The following is a 19,175-nucleotide window of genomic DNA, read 5'->3' on the forward strand; positions in this document are numbered from 1 at the left end:
CTATTTACCTCTTAAATTTTTTTTTTTTTTTTGCTAATCCAAAAAGCGATCCGATCCGTGGCTCAAAATCCGTGACCGATCCGAACCGTGAATTATGTCATCCGTGAGCAAGACAATCTTCTAATACTCATGTGAGTACCCTATGAAGAAAAATATGTGCACCCCTATCCATTGCAAATGATTACAGGCAGATGTGCCACATCCAATATGAAGGACGCTCTGACGGGACAAGGAACTGTCAACGTTGTACTGTGTGCGCGATTCTCTGTTACAGGGCGGAGTTGATTGTGGAGCGTGGCAGCGGTGCTGGGCAGCGCATCCAGGGGTTGGACAGCCCGGACACGGGCTGGGGATGCACTTGCTACCCTTGTTCAAGTTAGGAAAACCATGCGAGAGTAGTCGAGCGACCGCGACGGAGAACGCACAAAGCGCGCCAGTCCATTCACGCCCTGGCGTATATTTATCATTCATCTTTCTTTTTTTTATTTTTTATTTTTTTTTGTAAAAATCAGCGATGCGTGACGTCATAGGCTCCTGTAGCCCAATATGACCAGGTGATGCAGGGCTCGTGGACAAGGTCTCCGATTGTAGTGACGAGGTCTACAATGGACCGGGAAAGGGAACTCTGATGGCTCTCCGTGGCCCGGTCTGGAAGGAGACACCGAGGGAAGCGTACAGCAGCAGCAGGTATCTGGGAAGCGAGGCGGTGTCTGTACCCCGCGAAAAAGAAGCACCACGGTGCGGCTGTCGTGCTTTTCACCGGAGGGGACGAGCGGCAAGGGGAATATGGCCGCGCAGTCGGACGGCAAAGCCGGGGTGGCTTTCGCCCAGCTTTACGACGTCGACGCCGACGAGCCGCTGGACTCGGCCGCGATCCACATCTGCCAGTGCTGCCGCTCTTCGGCGTGCTACTGGGGCTGCCGCTCCGCCTGCCTCGGCTCGTTGCTCGGCGGGGGCCAACCCGCGGTCGCCGTGGGGGTCGGCGTCCGGGAGACTCACTGCCCACCCCGGGAGCAGTTGTGGCTGGACTGCCTCTGGATCATACTGGCCCTCCTCGTCTTCTTCTGGGACGTTGGCACAGACCTTTGCCTCGCGGTGGACTACTACCAGAGGCGGGACTACCTGTGGTTTGGCCTCACGCTCTTCTTCGTGCTGGTGCCTTCGGTGCTGGTCCAGATTTTGAGTTTCCGCTGGTTTGTGCAGGACTACACTGGCGGGGGGCTCGGGGAGGTGGAGGGTCTGACAAAGCGGGGTGCAGTGACTCTGGGGTGCCACTATCCCGGCAAGGACCGCCTGCAGCTGGCCACCATCTGGCTGTGGCAGGCCACCATACACATCCTCCAGCTGGGGCAAGTGTGGAGGTAAGTGGACGTGCGCGTGGTGTGGGTGTAACATAACAGCACCTGATATCCACACGCTGTGTTTCAAACAGCTTCCACTCACACCACGTTCACACACCCTTACATGGCATAGTTTAATTCATTTACAAAGATTGACTCAAAATTATTCGTATTTTAACCCCAGTATAATTAACTAAAATGCCCAAATCCGTTCCAGCCCCCCCCCCAAAACACCACACACATTATTTTTACGTGTTTTAATAAAGAAAGATAGCACAGTTTAAAACATTGTTCCCCAACCACTGGTCCACGGCCCAGTACTGGTCTGTCGACAATTTGGGCTGCAAATTACCGGTACACTTAAAGTTTTATTTTTAATCAGTGATGCAAGTAAACTTTTCTAGTTTTTTTTTCTTTTGCATTGATTCTGAATCTGCCCTCGTTTTTTTTCTCTCACTCATCAGGTTGTCATAATCCATCCATCCATTATCGATACCGCTTATCCTCACAAGGGTCGCGGGGCGTGCTGGAGCCTATCCCAGCTGTCTTCGGGCAGTAGGCAGGGGACACCCTGAACTGGTTGCCAGCCAATCGCAGGGCACACAGAGACAAACATCCGCACTCACAGTCACAATCAACTCAGAGTCCAATCAACTTACCACGCATGTTTTTGGAATGTGGGAGGAAATCGGAGTACCCGGAGAAAACCCACGCAGGCACGGGGAGAACATGCAAACCCCACAAAGGGAGGCCGGGGCCAGGATCGAACCCACGACCTCTGAACTGTGAGACGGACGTGCTAACCAGTCGACCACCGTGCCGCCCGGTTTTCCTAATAATACATGCAATATATTTAGTCATATTTATGAATTAGGGGTGAGGTTCAGCACCAGGTGAATTTGTTTTCTGAAATGTCATAGCTATGAATGGTAAAATCCATATTTCACAATCTTTTATAGGTCTAACTTAAAAACAAAAATGAGATCTCAAAAACCTGATGTAGGAAGAAAAAGTAAAGATGTATTTTAAATCAGCGTCAAAAATACATTTAGGGGCGCCATAAAGCATCTCTCATGATAAAAAAAAAAAGATAGCTGATGACCAGTGTTATAATTTTTTAATTGATTTATTCATTTTTTGTAGCATAGCATATATATCTATAATGTTATCACCCTTGCCCCCGTAGGCATAGTTTCGGACCATGAATATACGTCAGCTGCCTCAAACATTTTCTAGTTTCTGTATGTTTGTATAAATTGAAAGTCAAAAACATGATGGGCATCCTATGCTATTCATGCTTATTGAAGCTCTCTACACTTTTGCTATATTCTTCATAATTTACCAGTTACTTTCCAGTTGACTAATGTTTAAGTATCAGTCCAGAATTCAACCCTTAAGTCATTACTTCGGAATCCCGAGCACCCAAAAACAACGATGTGGTGTCAACCGAGCCCAAACCACTGCACTCTCGGTGGACCCTTGATGTATACATTTGTTCTATGACTTCACTCAAGTGCTATACTGTACTCTCACTGGATTGCTAGCTACACCACTACCGCGAATGCCGCTCTCGTCTCTAAACTACACTGTGAGATCAAATAGTAGAAAATAGACACCGCCCACTATTGCTCACGGTATTTGGGCACTGAAGTGCAAATCAATCTTTTTTTTTTTTTCACTTCACTCAAGCAGTGTAAAAGGGAAACCTGAAGATTGCTCATAACTCAAATTATGCTCACAACAAGATAAAAAAAAATTGATAAGGCGACAAATTCTCATAAATTGGGGCACTCGTAAGTCCACCACTCTAAAGGACAAGTGTACTGTCGAGTAGATAATGCTGAGTGGAAGGAGAGCTTGCTTCAGTACGACAGCTCGATGAGCAAGCCTCTCTGCAGGCTCCCTCTCGCTTCACTTAGTAGACACTAATTCAATGTCTGTGGGAAAACTCCCAAAAGAGTAATCTGTGCATACAAATCACCTCCCAAAACTGTACAGTAGTTTACACATTCTTTGAACCCTTTTGGAGCTATACATAAAAGAGTAGCGCCATGGAAACCATAAAAACCGTGTGCGTGCGGGTGTGTGCGTGTCAGTGTGTGTGGTGAGTGGGGGGCTAAAGTGTTAGAGCTCGCTCAATGGGTGTCAGTGTACATAGGCTACTCTGAGGAAAACAATCAGCACTTCTGCCAAGTCTACACTTTTGTAGGATACACACACACACACACACAGGCGCACACGCACACACATTGGTAGATAGATATAGACTCAGAGTTCTTGGTTTATGCTGGAGTTTGGTTCCTATGGCGGCGATGTAAATTAGTGCTTTGGTCGTTCGTAGTCTAACCTACACTAATGTATTAGTGACGTCATCATTACAGTACTTCTTTATATGAAAAATACTTCTAGGCCACAAATATAAAGTAATCAAATGAAAAAACAATAAGTTCAATGGCAAGGGATCATGGCAGCTTGTTCTTACGCTGCTGCGCTAAGTAGTTCATTGCTCACATTCATAACCTTGAATGTCATAATTACAGTAAAAATACAAATGAAAAACACTTCTAGGTCATAATATGAAACAATTAAATGAAGAGTAAGTATGCCTGAGTGCAAGTTTTTGTGCGGCATGACATGCATAACCTCCAAATTGTATTTCTGGCCCATCACAATAAATTGGTAAAAGCATTGGAGCTGCTCTTAAACACATCTTTCTATATTTTAGTCAGTATGTATGTATGTGTGTACTTGGCTTTAGGCCCAAAGCACACTGCGCGAGGCGACCAAACGCAACTGAGCTGAACAATGACGAACCAATTACAGTCAGCGACTCCCTATCGCAGGCCTACCAATGTACTGCAATGGAAAAATTACGACCTCGGGTTTTCTTATAAAGAAACAACATTTGGAGGATTCACCATTTACTTCTAATGCAACAAAAACATGGCGCTATTGTCAAGGAACAATTGGATGTTGTACAGTGGTGCCTCAATATACAAGTGACTAACAATTTACAACTTTTTTTTGAGGCACAAGCAGTTATTTGGCTGATTTTTTTTTTTTTTTTTTTTTACTTGCAAGCAAAATTTTGAGATACGACCGCTGTACTCGCTTCATACTCAAAAACATACATGTCGTTGTAGACAATCATGTGCGACTTTGCAATGCGGTGCGCCTGCGATTCCAAATCGCAGCAGAACCAGCCAGCCGCTCCCGAAACCTAGTTGCAGCACGGCACGCCAGTGCCGTTGTGTTGGGTCGCCTTCCTTGGTGTGCGGCGGCCGCGAGCCTCTCAGCTCTAACTGCAAAGGCAATTGTTCTCTCATTCTCTCTCTCATTCCCTTCCTGGTTGAACTTTCTGAGAAGATTTTTTTATGGTGTGCGCTTGCCTCTGGGCAGACAGCAGCTCGAGTCGCAACTACGTTGGTTTGTGTGTGTGTGTGTGTGTGTGTGTGTGCGCGCGTGTGTGTGTGTTTGTGTTTGTTTGTTTACATCCCGCTGAAAGGGGAAACACCACTGCAGCTCCTCACCTTTGCTCAGTTTCCAGGGTTAAATCGACCACACTTCTACTTGTACACATACACCTCCTCGAAGACTGAACGGACTCTGCCTGGGACTCTGCCCTACCTGGGAAAAGTGGAGGAACATGGGGAGGGTGGGCAGGGGAAAGCCTTCAGACTGATTGAGATGGATCGGTAAGAGATGGAGAGAGGATGGAGGGGGTAGAGAGATGAGTGAGGAAGGAAGTGAGAAGAAGAGGAGGATCAAGGGTCGAAGAGAGTGGTTGGAGGAGAAAGGGGGGAGGGAGGACGAAGAGAATGGAAGGCATAAGACGGGGAGAGGAAGAGGTGGGAAAAGGTTGCTCGCACACAATACCACCGAAAGGGGGATGGGAGAAGAAAAGAGTGAGTGCTTGGGGGAGGGTTGATGTAGAAGATCCACACTTACTCTTGGTAATTATCAAATGCAAGCAGCTGTCAGGGTGACCCGCTACTCCATCTTTAAACCAAAAGGCTGTTGTGTTGTGTTCACACCCAAGCCAAACATCATGCTGCTGTATAAGAAAAATAATCGTAGTAATTCTCGAGTCAAGGTCACACCACATTTGAATACAAAAGGTCAACCCAAGATCCGTGCTGCTCTCGGGGCATGTGTGTAGTGTACATGAGATGCTCCATGGATGCTGTATTATTCATGCTATGTGGATGTAACTGGTACTTTTTGCAAAGCAGAGGACTCTAATGGCAACCAGACATGCTATAAAAGCATGCACTGACGCCTATGCACATGGAGAATATCATTGTAGTACGCACACATCTACACAGACACATGCACTCGTGACTAAGAGCTCAGGGGCATTTTCATTGAAATCCGACATTCACCATACATGAGCTGTAATTGTATCTTAACAACAAAGTATGGAGCATCTTTTACATGTATGTCTGTTTATTCATAGGATGATGAAAAGAACAGAGCTGGGCCTTTTACTAAAACTTTGCAGTCCGTTTATCGCCTTCCGCCTACAGCCAGGGTACCCTTCCGCCGTCCGTTTATCTGCCATTTTGTCTGGCCGGACCAAATAGTAATCGCCTATAGGCTGGTCCGATTATCATTTTAAACGGGCTTCCGTTAGCGTTTCCGACTACCAAGTTCGACAAAATAAAAAATGTTTTGACAAACTACGACTAGCACCCCCCCTGGGTCCCGGCACGCCCGGTGCGAGATCGACAAATAAGATCATGGGTGGATTTATCATCATCGCAGCCTCACCCGGCATTTGCCTTGTTGTATCTCGCCAGTCTCGTCCACACTAATAAACGAACGGCATTTTTGAGCAAAAGTACTTGTTGATGTCGAAATTGAAAGTTAACTTGCCATGATTATTTCCGGTGGCAGAGCTTCTTCTTCGTCGTGTTAAAAGAAGAGTGGAGACGAAGAAGAAGAAGCTTCCACCTCCAACGATGAAAAAGAAGCAGCAGCAACAAGAGCAGAAGTATTGACACTAACTTTTGCTTCGCACCACAACAACAGTATTTTTTAAAAGTGCATTAATCTACTAGGATTGTACGTACCTCTGGCTAAAATGCACCGCAGGATTCTAGTTAAGGTAAGCCAATTCTAGGATAAAAATGAAAACTTTAATTGCTGGGCGATATTTGAAACCAAAGACTCACAGTTTGCGGTCTATCGTTTATCACCTACAAAATGGACGTCCATCATAGAAGTAGAAGCAAAATGCCCAGCTCTGGAAAAGAAGTGTCAATATTTGTAGCTCATGTTCACAGACATTCATATTTACCATTTAATGAAGATCTTTGATCCGGCTCAAATAAGAAAAGGGAGTCATAAAAGATGCTCGACCTGAAAAAAGATCAAACGTAAAAAAACACGTAAGCACTTTTGTCCATCAGCAGTGTTCTTTGCTCATTAAAAACGCGTCTTGGTATATAATGTAGTGCTATGTTAAATGTGTGGTTGTTAGCAAATTGCGTCCATGTACTGTACGTGTTACATGTATGTGAAATGTACAATTGTATCGCTGTCTAATATGACCTAGTTTAGTTTTGCCTTTAACATAAACTGAATTGCATTCATTTCCAATGTTTGATTCAACAATCTTCTTTTCGTTTGAGTTGTAATTAATAGTTTGTAATTCATATTTTATCATAGGCTCCAGCCCCCCTGCGACCCTCTTGAAGATAAGCCGCTTGGATAATGGATGGATGGATGGATGGATATTTTATCATTCTAAACCAATTCCGATTAAAAAATATTTGCAAGACCTTTTAAATAGTAGATTAAGACAAGTTAATTAGGATTTATTTTATTTTTCACTAAACCAGATAACCTAATTTTTTTTAAGCTGCTACTCATACATGCTGCCATGGGTGTAGATGAGATTTTGGAACTTGGGCGAACAGGGACTATTATAATACATATATAGATGTCATTTTTACTTGAAATTATATTGAATTGTGAAAAGACAATGCTTGATCAATAGTAGTCATACAATGCAAGATGAAACTATTGTTTGTCCGGAATGCCAAATCACCCATCAAAACATCATGCTGGATCTTCTCTTGATTGATTAAGGCCTGCCTCATTGTCATCAGGAAATGCCTGCAATGCATCATAGCCAGGATAAAAAACTAAATATAAATATATATATATATATAAACATAAAGAAAAATCGCTTCTTGCTGAACACCTTTACAGTACAAAAATGCTTTTCTTTTACATTTAGTCCACGTCTAGTAAGAACAAACGCCGTTTCACCTGATTCTCTCTCTTTTTTTTTTTTTTATGAGACTAGTTATTCAACATTATGAAACGATTAGACTAACTGCCACATATCCTCAACAGGCAATTTAGTCATAGGATATGAAAGTCTACTTACGAGTACATTATTTGTTTTTAATTAATTTTTTTTTTTTTAAATGCTGTTATTGTTTTTCGTTTCTTCATTTTTGCTTCTTACGACAAGCACTTCTCTCCCACTGTAAAAAATGACATGTTGGCTCAACATTTAAAAGTACAGATGTGATGGATATTTTTAAAGTTCTGTATTAGTTCAGCTAGTGGTGAGTACAAACCACAAGACCTATCTAGCTAGGTAGAAATAACGTAGGCTACAAATGTTTGTGGAGAAAATTATACTTTTTTTTTTATTACGTTGAGCAGCCACTATTTTTTTACAGTGTGAAAGTGACTCATGTCAACTGAATTACTGTGTGTTCATGTTCCACTAAGAGTGTGTCCCCACCCTCCCCAGAACCATCTGCGCCCATGCACGTTGCGCAGTCTTAATGAGAGCCAATAAATTAGTGTGGAATCATCAATTCTGGCTTCAGAAAGACAACACACAAAGTGATGTAAGAGTAGACTACATGGTTGCCACCCAAAATTAATCACCCAGAAAAGTTAGTCAAGACTGGCTATTATTAAAGCAGCACTGGGTAAGAATTCGACCTTATTAAAAAAAATCCACAACTCCATTACAATAAAAGAATGTTTTTTTCTTCTAATTCGTCTTAATTTTCTTCTTTTTCTTTTACTTTTTCTTCTTCTTTTTCTTCTGTTTCCTCTTCTCCTTATTCTTCTTCTGTCATTTAGCGGTTGGCAAACGTTTTGGTGCATTACTGCCACTGAAATGGAGGGTGTGGGTGGTGCTGTAAAATACAGTTTTACAACCCTTAACCCCACTCTTTCCAAAATAAAAATAGAAATGTAAAACTTAAAGCAGAACTGGGCAAGAATTCAACCTTAATACATTTTTTACAACTCTTGATGAAACATTGACTTACAAGTAGTTGAATGGGGCTTTTGTCATGCCCTGAGGGCGTCTGTATCGTTTTTACTGGCACTAAGTAACTTTGAGGAGGATGGGAGCAACCTTGGCACACGCAAAAAGTACAAGTGTACTGAATTGCTTTACGGCATACTCACTTCCTCCTTTCGCTATATGGACGGAAGTTGATTTGAACATCTACGCGTTATTACTGGTGTCATGGCAGAAGCCCCATAACAAACAAAAAATAAAAGTATTGCTTGAAAAAAATGTGATTCATTACCTCATCGCTATTCATCTTTCACACAGCTACTGGAAATATAAATGTAATTCAGTCCAACTTGCAGGCCAGCGAGAGCTCAGGATTTCACGACACTACGCGCTGGCGCGCATGGGAAATGTGGCTGACTTTTGTCAAAACACTACCGCTTTTGTCCACATGGTGCCGCAAGAATCAACAAAAACTGACATATGACACAGTGTTGCTTTAGTTTAAGGCATATTTTTGTACAGAGAGTATCTTGAGTTCATGTGTACATAAACAATCTGTTCAAGGTGTGCAGTATTTTCATTACGAATTGATTAGTTACATTTATTTATGACCTATGATTGCTGCAGGTACATCAGGACACTATACCTTGGCCTCATGTCGCGTCGGCAGAAGGAGCACCAGCGCCGCTGGTACTGGGCCATGATGTTCGAGTACGCAGACGTCAACATGCTTCGGCTGCTGGAGACTTTCTTGGAGTCTGCGCCTCAGCTGGTCCTGCAGCTGTGTATCATGATCCAGGAGAACCGTGCCGAGACGCTGCAGTGTAGGTGGATGAGAAGATATGTTTACATGGCGCACACAAAAAAAGAAGCTGCACAAATGCTAATTGGCAATTAACATCCATTGCGCACAGGAATTTGTTGATGCGGCTGTTTCTTCGATTCTTACTGTGTGCATTGTTCAGCAAAGCACATTATAAGTGTTCAGGTTGCATTGCTAGCCAGTGAGCCCACAGCCTCCTCTTGCTTAGTCATCCAGGAAATGAATCAGTTGCAGGGTCACCCGCTCACACCATGGGTACATAAGCCACTTGAAGAGGAGGCAAGTGCGCACAGTAGCTGAGACATTAACAACCATATGACTAGGTGATTTCACCGAGCCAAACGTAGGGTAAATTAAAAAAAAATAATTGAAGGGGACTTGTATTACAAATGGCACTGTACTGGATGATCATTATTGTGAATGTCATGATAACTTTATTGGGGGAAAACGTTACAAATGAAAAAAAAAATGTTCAAATTCAACAAAGGTTTTAAATTGATTGTACACACCTCATTATGAGGCAGTAGAGGTTTAAGATTTCTCGCAGCCAATCAGCTAAGAAAATTGCTCATAAATGTAACACTGTCTTAAAGCATCATGATACTCTCAAATGCTCCTGAGTGCTAAGAGTGAAACATCTTGTAATGTCCAATAATTATCCGTGTTTGATCTTTGTGAATCTTTCAATAAGTGTCTATTGGTTCAAGCTAAAGACAACCCCCACTAGCTCAACCCAAGTTTGTGTCTAGTCACTTGAAGTTTCTCCAAACTTTGTTCCAAAAGGGTTTAACTCAGAGGAAATGAAGCATGAGTCTTGTCTTGTCTCCTGCAGGCATCTCCTCCCTCGCCTCCCTCCTGTCTCTCGCCTGGGTCTTGGCCTCCTACCACAAACTGTTGCGGGACTCGCGTGACGACCAGCGCAGCATGAGCTACCGCGGGGCCCTGCTGCACCTCTTCTGGCGCCTCTTCACCATCTCGTCCCGTGTCCTCTCACTTGCCCTCTTCGCCTCGCTCTTTCACATCTACTTCGGCATCTTTGTGGTGGTCCACTGGTCCGCCATGGCTTTCTGGGTGGTGCACGGGGGAACCGATTTCTGCATGTCCAAGTGGGAGGAGGTGCTTTTCAACATGGTGGTGGGCATTGTCTACATCTTCTGCTGGTTTAACGTGAAGGAGGGCCAGACGCGACACCGAATGATTACGTACTACACGGTGGTGCTGGCCGAGAACACCATCCTCACTGGCCTGTGGTGAGTTAAAAACAAAAATAAATGGGACATCTTAACATGGATCTTAGTGATGATCAAGACATTAGAAGAACTCTGCCGATGTTTAAAAAATGTGTGCCGCTTGAAATCATAGCAGCGCTTAAATGTGTAATGTCTTTCCTTGTAACATTTCTTCCTTATGAAAATTATAATCCAACGCGAGCCAATTAAATTTGGCAATTCACACAACTAAAATGAAAGGGAATTCTCAATGCCGAATTAGGATTGCTGCAAAAAGTCTAGCATGGATCGATTGCATTTGTGGGGTAAAAATACTCCATGCCTCACTACCTTAAATAAAACGGTACAAAATTTCAATTCAAAGCACTTTTCTTTTATTAAATCTATTTCAGACAGATCATATAAAACAGCAGTGGGGCACAAGGCATGTTCTTTCATCATTTTCATATGAAAACTGCCCATCATGCCTATAATAAAAGTACGTCAGCAGAAAGAAAAATATGGACACAAAACAATTAACATTACTTACTCAAGTCCATTTCCCGTAGACCTACATGGCCGAATGAGAAGACCCTATCGTTTTTTTTTTGGTTTGTTTTTTTTGTTTGGTTTTTTATGCTACTGAAATAAATTGGTGAAGCCTTGTCATCCAGATTGGGCAATAGACGTAATAATGTGGACACTAACTTTTCACACTCGAATCCAGGTGACACTCCATTTTAACAACATATCAGTTTTACATCCTAGACTACACAGGCTATTTTATTACTGACTGGTGTTAATGCAACTGTTTTTAACTCCAACCCCAAACTTTTAACACTGGCCGATTTGCAGTGTACAGTTTCTGACTGCGTTCATGCAAAACAAATTTTTGTTGAAATCGTCAATTACCCAATAGGACAAAAAAGTAAATACACATTTTTAAAAATCACACCAAAATGTATTGAGGACGTCGGTTGAAAAAAAATTGATATGACCAAAACCGGCTGTTGTAAATTGCACCCAACAAACTGGAGTACTGTATTTTAATGTATTTATTTAGATGGATCACTCTAATTAAATTTGTTTTCCCCACAAAGTTGGGCCTACACAATGCAAGAAATTACCGAAATGGCCATAGAAACACCTACTATGCAAAAACACAAAATAATAGCAAGCAACTGTGTGACGTGCATACTCTGGAGCAGTTCAGAATCAATAGTTTAGTTACTCTTGAGTCAAGTTTTCAATAAATTTACAATGGCAATAGAATAGACATAGATCAAGAAAGTACTAACATGACTGTGTCCACATGCAGGTACGCCTACAGGGACCCCGTGCTGACCGACTCATACGCCGTCCCAGCATTGTGCGGCGTTTACCTGACATTTGCTGGCGGCGTCCTGGTTATGCTGTTGTACTACGGCTTCCTGCACCCTGCCACTGCCCACCTCCAGCCAAGCCCCGCCTCCTCCTGCTGCGCCCAGCTGCTTTGGGGTCTTCCCCTTCCCCCTTCTGCACCACCTACCGCCCCACCTACTCCTGCACACATGACCAAGTCCCAGACAGAAGAGGATGTGGCCGAGACGTGTCTTCCCGTCTTCCAGGTGAGGTCAGTGCCTCCCACTTCCAAACCTGAGGGCCCACTTATAAAGATCGACATGCCCAGGAAGCGTTACCCGGCGTGGGACGCCCACTATGTTGACAGGCGCCTGCGAAGGACTATAAACATCCTGCAGTACATCACACCGGCCGCAGTGGGCATCCGATACCGTGATGGACCCCTGCTGTATGAACTTCTACAGTATGAGTCTTCACTTTGACACACACACACACACACACACACACACTATGTGTGCACACGCAACACACACTGTGAAGAGACATGTTTGTGTTCATGGATAGGCACATTCTGAGAGGAATATCAAACACACACTTAGGTATAAGCACAGAGACACTAAAGCAATCTGGCACATTTTAATGCACACACCCTCACAGAAACACACACATTCCTTGTGAGCACCTTCAACGTACGAGTCCCTTGGCCATGACTCAACAAGCTGCCTCAGTAGGAGTCAATTGAAAACTCCTCCTATCTATTTGCAACTTCCACCATTCATCTGTGTCAATTTCACAACCATATGCATATTTCATACCATATTGATTTCCTACCTGCTCTTTACATTGTATCACACACAAATACACAGGTACCTCTGCAAAGAAGGAGGGATTAAGGCCCTTTGTGCAAGCAACCAGAAGGTAGCTACTGTAATTTAAAAAGGGTTGGCAAAAAAAAAAAAAAAATCATATGGTTTCTGAAAAGTTTCATGGACAAGTTAGAGTCTAAACTTGAGCCAATACTTAATATTGTTTTAAATAATATTAAAACTCCTGATAAATGAATGTGTATCATAGATAATCAGATAATAAGGGAGAAAAGGTGTTCTCTATCCTCCCTGTCCTATCCTTAGAGGAGGCATCTGAAGACAATGGGGCCCTAATTTCGTGCCCAGCGCAAGTGTAGCGCAAAGCACGGTGTAACTGTGTGCATGGGTGGAGTTTTCTTTCTTTTGATATTTATATAGACTGTCGCAGGTAGAAAGGGATGTTTGCACCGCTGTGGGAGCGATCACAGCCGACTTGTTTGCCATCCAAAGAAAGTGGTCCCACCATTCCCTTTAAATTCAGCGCACGAGAGGCGCACGCTTTATATGACGGAAGGACTCATTGGAGTCCAACCATGAGAGCGGTGCGCTCTACAGAGCTGGACATTCCGTCTCGGGGACGGAACGGTCCGTCAGTCCAGGACCCATTTTGTGGACGGAGGACGAGAAGTCTATTAAAAGGGATGAACTAAGCAAGGACTCTAGTAGGTTTTCATCCAGCCCTTTATTCGTCCCTAACCAAGTCGTTGTGTTGGGTTCTTTTAAAAAGCAAGACCACTGTATGTTCTCTACTCTGGAGCCGCCTCCATTAATTGCCTGCACAATGCTTCTCATGTGCTGGACATCAGGGCGCCATTTCACTGACTGACACAAACATGCCCAGCCTGCCTTGTGTGTGTAATCCACCAGTTTTGTTTTGTTAACTGTTAACATTCGTACCTTTGCATGCGAAGTATGTCCTTGTGTGGGACATCTTTAGACCGTAAAAATCTCTACCAGGGTAAACATTAAACAACCCGAGAGTGAAAGTCTTTCCTCTTAATATAACCTTGCGTTAATTTTGCAAAACAATATTTTAAAAAAAAAACGGAAAACATCTTGCGTTAAAACGCAAAAGTTTTGCAATAGAACGCAATAATATTACGTTATTACTCAATCTTAAACATTCTTCTGACGTGCCCTGGCTGGCTCATCATCATCAGCATCACCATCTTCATCACATCACGACGATCTTGCGTTGCAGCTAAATATTATCTTGGTTAAACAATTGTAAACAATTCAATCCACAATCCACAATTCAATACTCCCAGACGGTTGGTGGATGTGCACAGGGAAATTATCCATCTTGACGGAATGTATGGACAGATGCGCTTTAAATGAACGCGGACAGATGGGGTCGTAGGACGGTAATTTTTATGAGTAAGGACGCCGAGACGAGGACGGAAGTGTACCCAGGTCGCGGACAGAGGACGGACCGGCAAAAAAGGGTAATGTGCCCAGCTCTGGCGCTCCAAGTACGTTTAAAAGGAACTGCAAGATCTCCACTTGCAGATGATGTAAAGTTGGCCGCTGTGCAGTGGGCACTTGGAGACTACATTCTACCCCCGATCATGTGTCCGCATGACAAAACCCATTTTATGACATATATTTAAGATGATAATTGGTGAGAGGGACTGATGCACACTGCTGTCATGTTTATGAATGAAATACAATGACATCCACCACACACATCTGCAGAGCTCAGAATCTGTCTGCCTGCACCTTGAAAAAAATCCACCAAAATCAAGTTACACCACCTGCGCCACAATTTAGACCTGCTTTTACCTTGTCTAAATTGTAATCTACTTTCTTTCTCTCCCCAAATTGTAAGGGGCGTGTAAAAGAAAATGCCTTCTATCCGCCGCAACGCTGTCCGTCAAATTATCAAACACGGTAAACTAGACTTTCCCCAGCACGAAAATGAAGATGCGCCAGGGTTCGAGTTTATGGGTTTTTACACCAAGCGCACCTGCGCCTGACTACGAAAATAGGGCCCAATGTCTGAAAAAAGATGTAAGATATCATGTAACCAATATGGGGGTAAAGCAAATATGTGAGACTAATATGCTAGACAACGACCAAAAGAAAACTTCAACATGAGCAAATGCAAGCATATTTTTATTCATTTGTGTCATTTTTCTTCTCTTGACTCATAAGAGTACCCACTCATCCGAAGCCACCTACAGATAAGCTGTGATTTCTATTTATTTATATATTTTGGGGTTTGTTTTTCCAAGCTGTTACATTGGCAGGAATCAAAACATGTATCCAGAATATTAGTCATCCCTCGCGCACAAGTGGTCAAGGTGCCGGCCACATTAACACATTGTGACGACCACAAACAATGAGACTTTGGCTTGACGGGTGGGACTGGTTGGGGAGCGCTTTGGCATCAAACAGGGTCAACTTTTGCATTAGGCATTGCTCATGATGTAGTGTGAAGAACACATACAGACATTATTGCTGCTGTCTCGGGGACATGCACAGATAAAATGAAAATGCAATGTCGACGGTAAACTTGAAGCTACTTTTTGTTTACAATGACTAAAGCTGACCATATGTGTATTTGGCTGTCTGAACCATTAACAAAGGTTTACTGGAACAAATAACATTGTAATTGAATAATGATTCGGGGTTGCTAAAGGGGGGGGAAAAAACATTTTTGGAATCATTTGGAAAATTCTATTGCTCACCAATTCAAATTGTTGTAGTATCGTATTTTGTCAAATATTTTTGTTATTTTCAATATGATTATATTATAAATGTAATGCACTTTTCTTTCATTGTTAGTTACATTTTTGCATTGGGGTTCACCTGCCTTACTCATTTATGTTACCAAATATGGTCATGTGCCAGGCCATGCTATGGAAAAGTACAGTTGGGATTGCAACTCATTCGATGTATACAAGCTACCAATGAGTTAGTTCATAATACTTTCTGTGGTGCTACAGTTCATTTGCTGCCAACAGATGAGTAGATTAGTCAGTGGGAAGATGCAATAGAGTCATATGTTCATGTGCAAATATGTAACACACACATGCACATGCGTCATTAAGGTGCAAAAGGGCAGATTGACACTTTGGATTCTATGGTGCAACTTGAGTACTGCCTTCAGTTAGTGGCCATAAGGCCGCAGCCACGCAGACCATTGCTATGCAACTCTCTCAATTCAGCGAGATGTGCTTAGTTAACACGCTCTCAACAGTTTTGTCCCGTACAACAGGGTGCTAATTTCTTTGTGCATACAGTGACAAGTAGTGTAAGAATAACATGGCATGTCTCCTGACCTCACCACTTGAACACACAAATGCATACAGTAACCCCTGACCCCTTTACAATTTGGGAAAAGATTCTAATGGTGCTATCCAGTGAAGATGAGTAGGCTTTGTATCATGGTTACGGTGAGATAGAGAATTTAGCCAAATACTGTACGTTTTGTGCGCTCCACATTTAAGCAGTTACACTCTCTGAAGTGGACACTTTTGGAAAGAGAAATCCAGGGGGCGTCGGTGCAACACACTCATATGGGCTAGTGCTATATGAGTAGCGATTCATTGTGTGCTAACCCAACATAATGGGCCATCTAAAAAAAAACAGCCAGGAATTAATGTGTCAGTGTGTGAATTGCTTATTAAGTAGTTTGTGGGTGCTATGTTCACATACTAAGCAACCACCCTAACAACCACTCAGCCACATTCAGAGCTCCAGCCAATCAGGTGTTTCACAGCCAAATCAGGACAAACGCAACCAAAAAGGACTTTCAGCTTTACTTTAAGAGGTTTCCCACCCCCCCCCAAAAAAAAAGCTATTTACCATTCATTAACTACAGCCATTTTATGTGGAGAATATCACATTTACAAGTGTTTGGAAAACTGACAAAAACAAACACTACACACATTCTTGGCTTGAGAACGCGACTGCTGAAGATCGTTTGTTTTCAGAAAATATGTTTAGGCTCACCATTTTGTCCATACTGTGAAGCGCCACATCCGTTTTGTAGCATTTGGCAAAATGTGTGTAGCGCTTAAAGCACTATACACCTCACATCATCAGTAAACACCAGTGACCCAGTTCCACTGGCAGCTATACATGTCCGTGACACAGGATGTGCTATACGCTTCGGGCGATGATCCTCGGATCCTTTCCTTCGCCACACTTTTCTATTCCCATCATGCTGATACAAATTGACATTAGTTTCATCTGCCCAAAGACTGATTCCAGAGTTTACTTCTGGATTTAAATTAGTAATTGGCAATGGAAACGTATCTGACATGGATCACAAATATTCAGGATAATACACCTGTATGAAGGCACCTCTTGATTGTCGATTTTGACAATAATGTTTAGGGCTTTTCTCCGCTATCATTCATTCTGGTTGTCTTTAGGTCCTTTGTATGCTAGAGGTCCAATTAAAAGCAAATTTTAAAAAAATCAAACGTATGTAATTTTTAAATGGTAACAAGGTCGTGATTTAGGGCAACCTCTGAATTACAAGCGCCAATGTGGTGGCTTATTCGGGCAAAAACTGTCCATGTCTACACTTCTGCCCTACTGTAGGTGTCCTGCTTTGCATGTGTGGTGCACAGACTTGATTGTAGCCTCAGGTATCTCCTCCTTCTCACTTCTGTCTACCTACAGGCGACTCAGCATCAATGTACGTGCAAAGTTCTCTTCGTTTCAGTGCAGCGTTTCTTCCCTGTTGTTTGGCTTCACATTCACAGCTATGCAAGATTATGCACGCAAAGCTTCTGGGCACCATCACTTTTCATTTCTTATCAGTTGTTTGCCTTTTTTTATTATTAGTCATGCGGTTCAAGTAGTGTGCTTTTGTGTGTACATATATATATATAAAATGTCTTTGCATTTGTAACCATTTGGGAATCTGTTTTTACAGTTCACTGTTTTCAAATCATTTGGGAAGGGGTTTAAAACAGAGAAACATAACTTTGGGTATAACTGGGATCCCCGACTGAGGAATGTGCATCGTATCATGAAGAAACAGAACTTTTTTGTGCTTTTACGCACTTAAATGTTCCACTATCAGGGTCTGCAAAGCATATGATGCCTATGTGAGGCTACGTGTGCGTGTGTTAGTCACATCACATTTTATTAAGCTAAATTTAAAAAAGGAAGATTGTTACATAGTTGTGAACGTATCACCACCTATATAGTTGTATCAGGTAAAATTACATTTTATTTTTTTGCTGGGGGGGGCGGCTCATGCTTTTCTACTGTGGTCTTTAGCTTGACAATAAGTAGCTGTAGAAACTGTGCTAAAGCTGTGCTAAAGTAGCTTTTCATTTCTTGTGGCATTTTGATTGTAAATAGCTATTTTGTGTAAACTCCTCAGTTTCCTCAATATTGGCTGAATTTACTTATAGATTGCTCATTCCAAGGCTAGTAAATGTTCTCTATATATATCCAGAATGTACGGCGAGAGAAGAAAAATACAGTGCAGGTGTTTTTGTAGGAGTCTGTGCCAACGTGTTGTCCTTAATAGAAGCACAATGATCGATGATACAAGTGTCTGAACACACGATTACGTTTTTGGGAAGGCTTCTGCCAAAGTGGCAATTGGTTTATTTATTCACATGCAAAGAAATAAAATCATTTGAAATCATTGTACTTCCAGTTAGAACAAACGGAAACTGGATTTTGATTTAATTATAGGCCATGCAGCTACAGCATCATGCTCAGCATGAAATGTAAACATAGCTTGTCGAGTTGTGCCAACTCTGAGGCAAGTCACTTTTCATGGAAGGGTTAAGGTGAGAGTTTATTTCATCCAAGAGCTTCCTGCAGTGTTATCTGTGGAGACGTTCAGTAATGGTAATAGGTATAGGTATCAGCCATGTTAAATGTATGTGCGCCTCACAATTGTCCAGGAACCAACCTGTCTTTGGGGGAGAGATCCCCAAACTCACACCAAATGTCTCAGTGGAAACCAGAGACACAAGCATGCATTGTGTATCGCTGGTTTGAAGGTTTCTTTATATGCTCAGTCTACAATATTGTCAATTTATTCTGGGAAAGAGTTGAATATTTTTCACAAATGGCTCTGGCCAGTGTTAGAAATGGTGTTATTTTTCTTACAATACTTCCTGAAAATAAAAGTCTATTTATCTGAAAAGATTTACAGTGATGTAGATAATTAAGTAACGACATGTTGAATAATGTAAAATATATGTATGGAAAATGTTTATTTGGATTTTAACACAAGAGTATTTATGTCAGTATTGTTTTATATACAGTACTTCCCTTTTGTTACACTGTATTGTTTGTTGTGACTACAATGGAGAAAAAATATATACAAATTATGAA

At 42.4% G+C, this 19,175-nt stretch overlaps 1 protein-coding gene across 1 annotated transcript; it reads left to right on the forward strand.

Moving 5' to 3' along the window:
* The first annotated feature begins 279 nt into the window (after positions 1-279).
* On the forward strand, positions 280-14,597 carry xkr6a (XK related 6a). The gene is made up of 4 exons (XM_086029417.1): positions 280-1,361; positions 9,247-9,443; positions 10,275-10,692; positions 11,969-14,597. The coding sequence occupies exons 1-4, from the start codon at positions 787-789 to the stop codon at positions 12,471-12,473; spliced, it is 1,695 nt and encodes a 564-aa protein (XP_085885543.1). The 5' UTR covers positions 280-786; the 3' UTR covers positions 12,474-14,597.
* Positions 14,598-19,175: the final 4,578 nt, after the last annotated feature.

This window comes from Filicampus tigris, chromosome 1 (genome assembly GCF_054856515.1).
Source record: "Filicampus tigris isolate MCC_2025a chromosome 1, RoL_Ftig_1.0, whole genome shotgun sequence".
Classification (NCBI taxonomy): domain Eukaryota; kingdom Metazoa; phylum Chordata; class Actinopteri; order Syngnathiformes; family Syngnathidae; genus Filicampus; species Filicampus tigris.

What these genes read in the sequence shown, in the direction of transcription:
- xkr6a (XM_086029417.1), top strand. Translation starts at nt 787, where the DNA reads ATGGCCGCGCAGTCGGACGGCAAAGCCGGGGTGGCTTTCGCCCAGCTT. An exon ending in CAGCTGGGGCAAGTGTGGAG is followed by an intron (nt 1,362 to 9,246) that starts GTAAGTGGACGT and finishes TGATTGCTGCAG; the next exon opens with GTACATCAGGACACTATACC. An exon ending in CCGTGCCGAGACGCTGCAGT is followed by an intron (nt 9,444 to 10,274) that starts GTAGGTGGATGA and finishes TGTCTCCTGCAG; the next exon opens with GCATCTCCTCCCTCGCCTCC.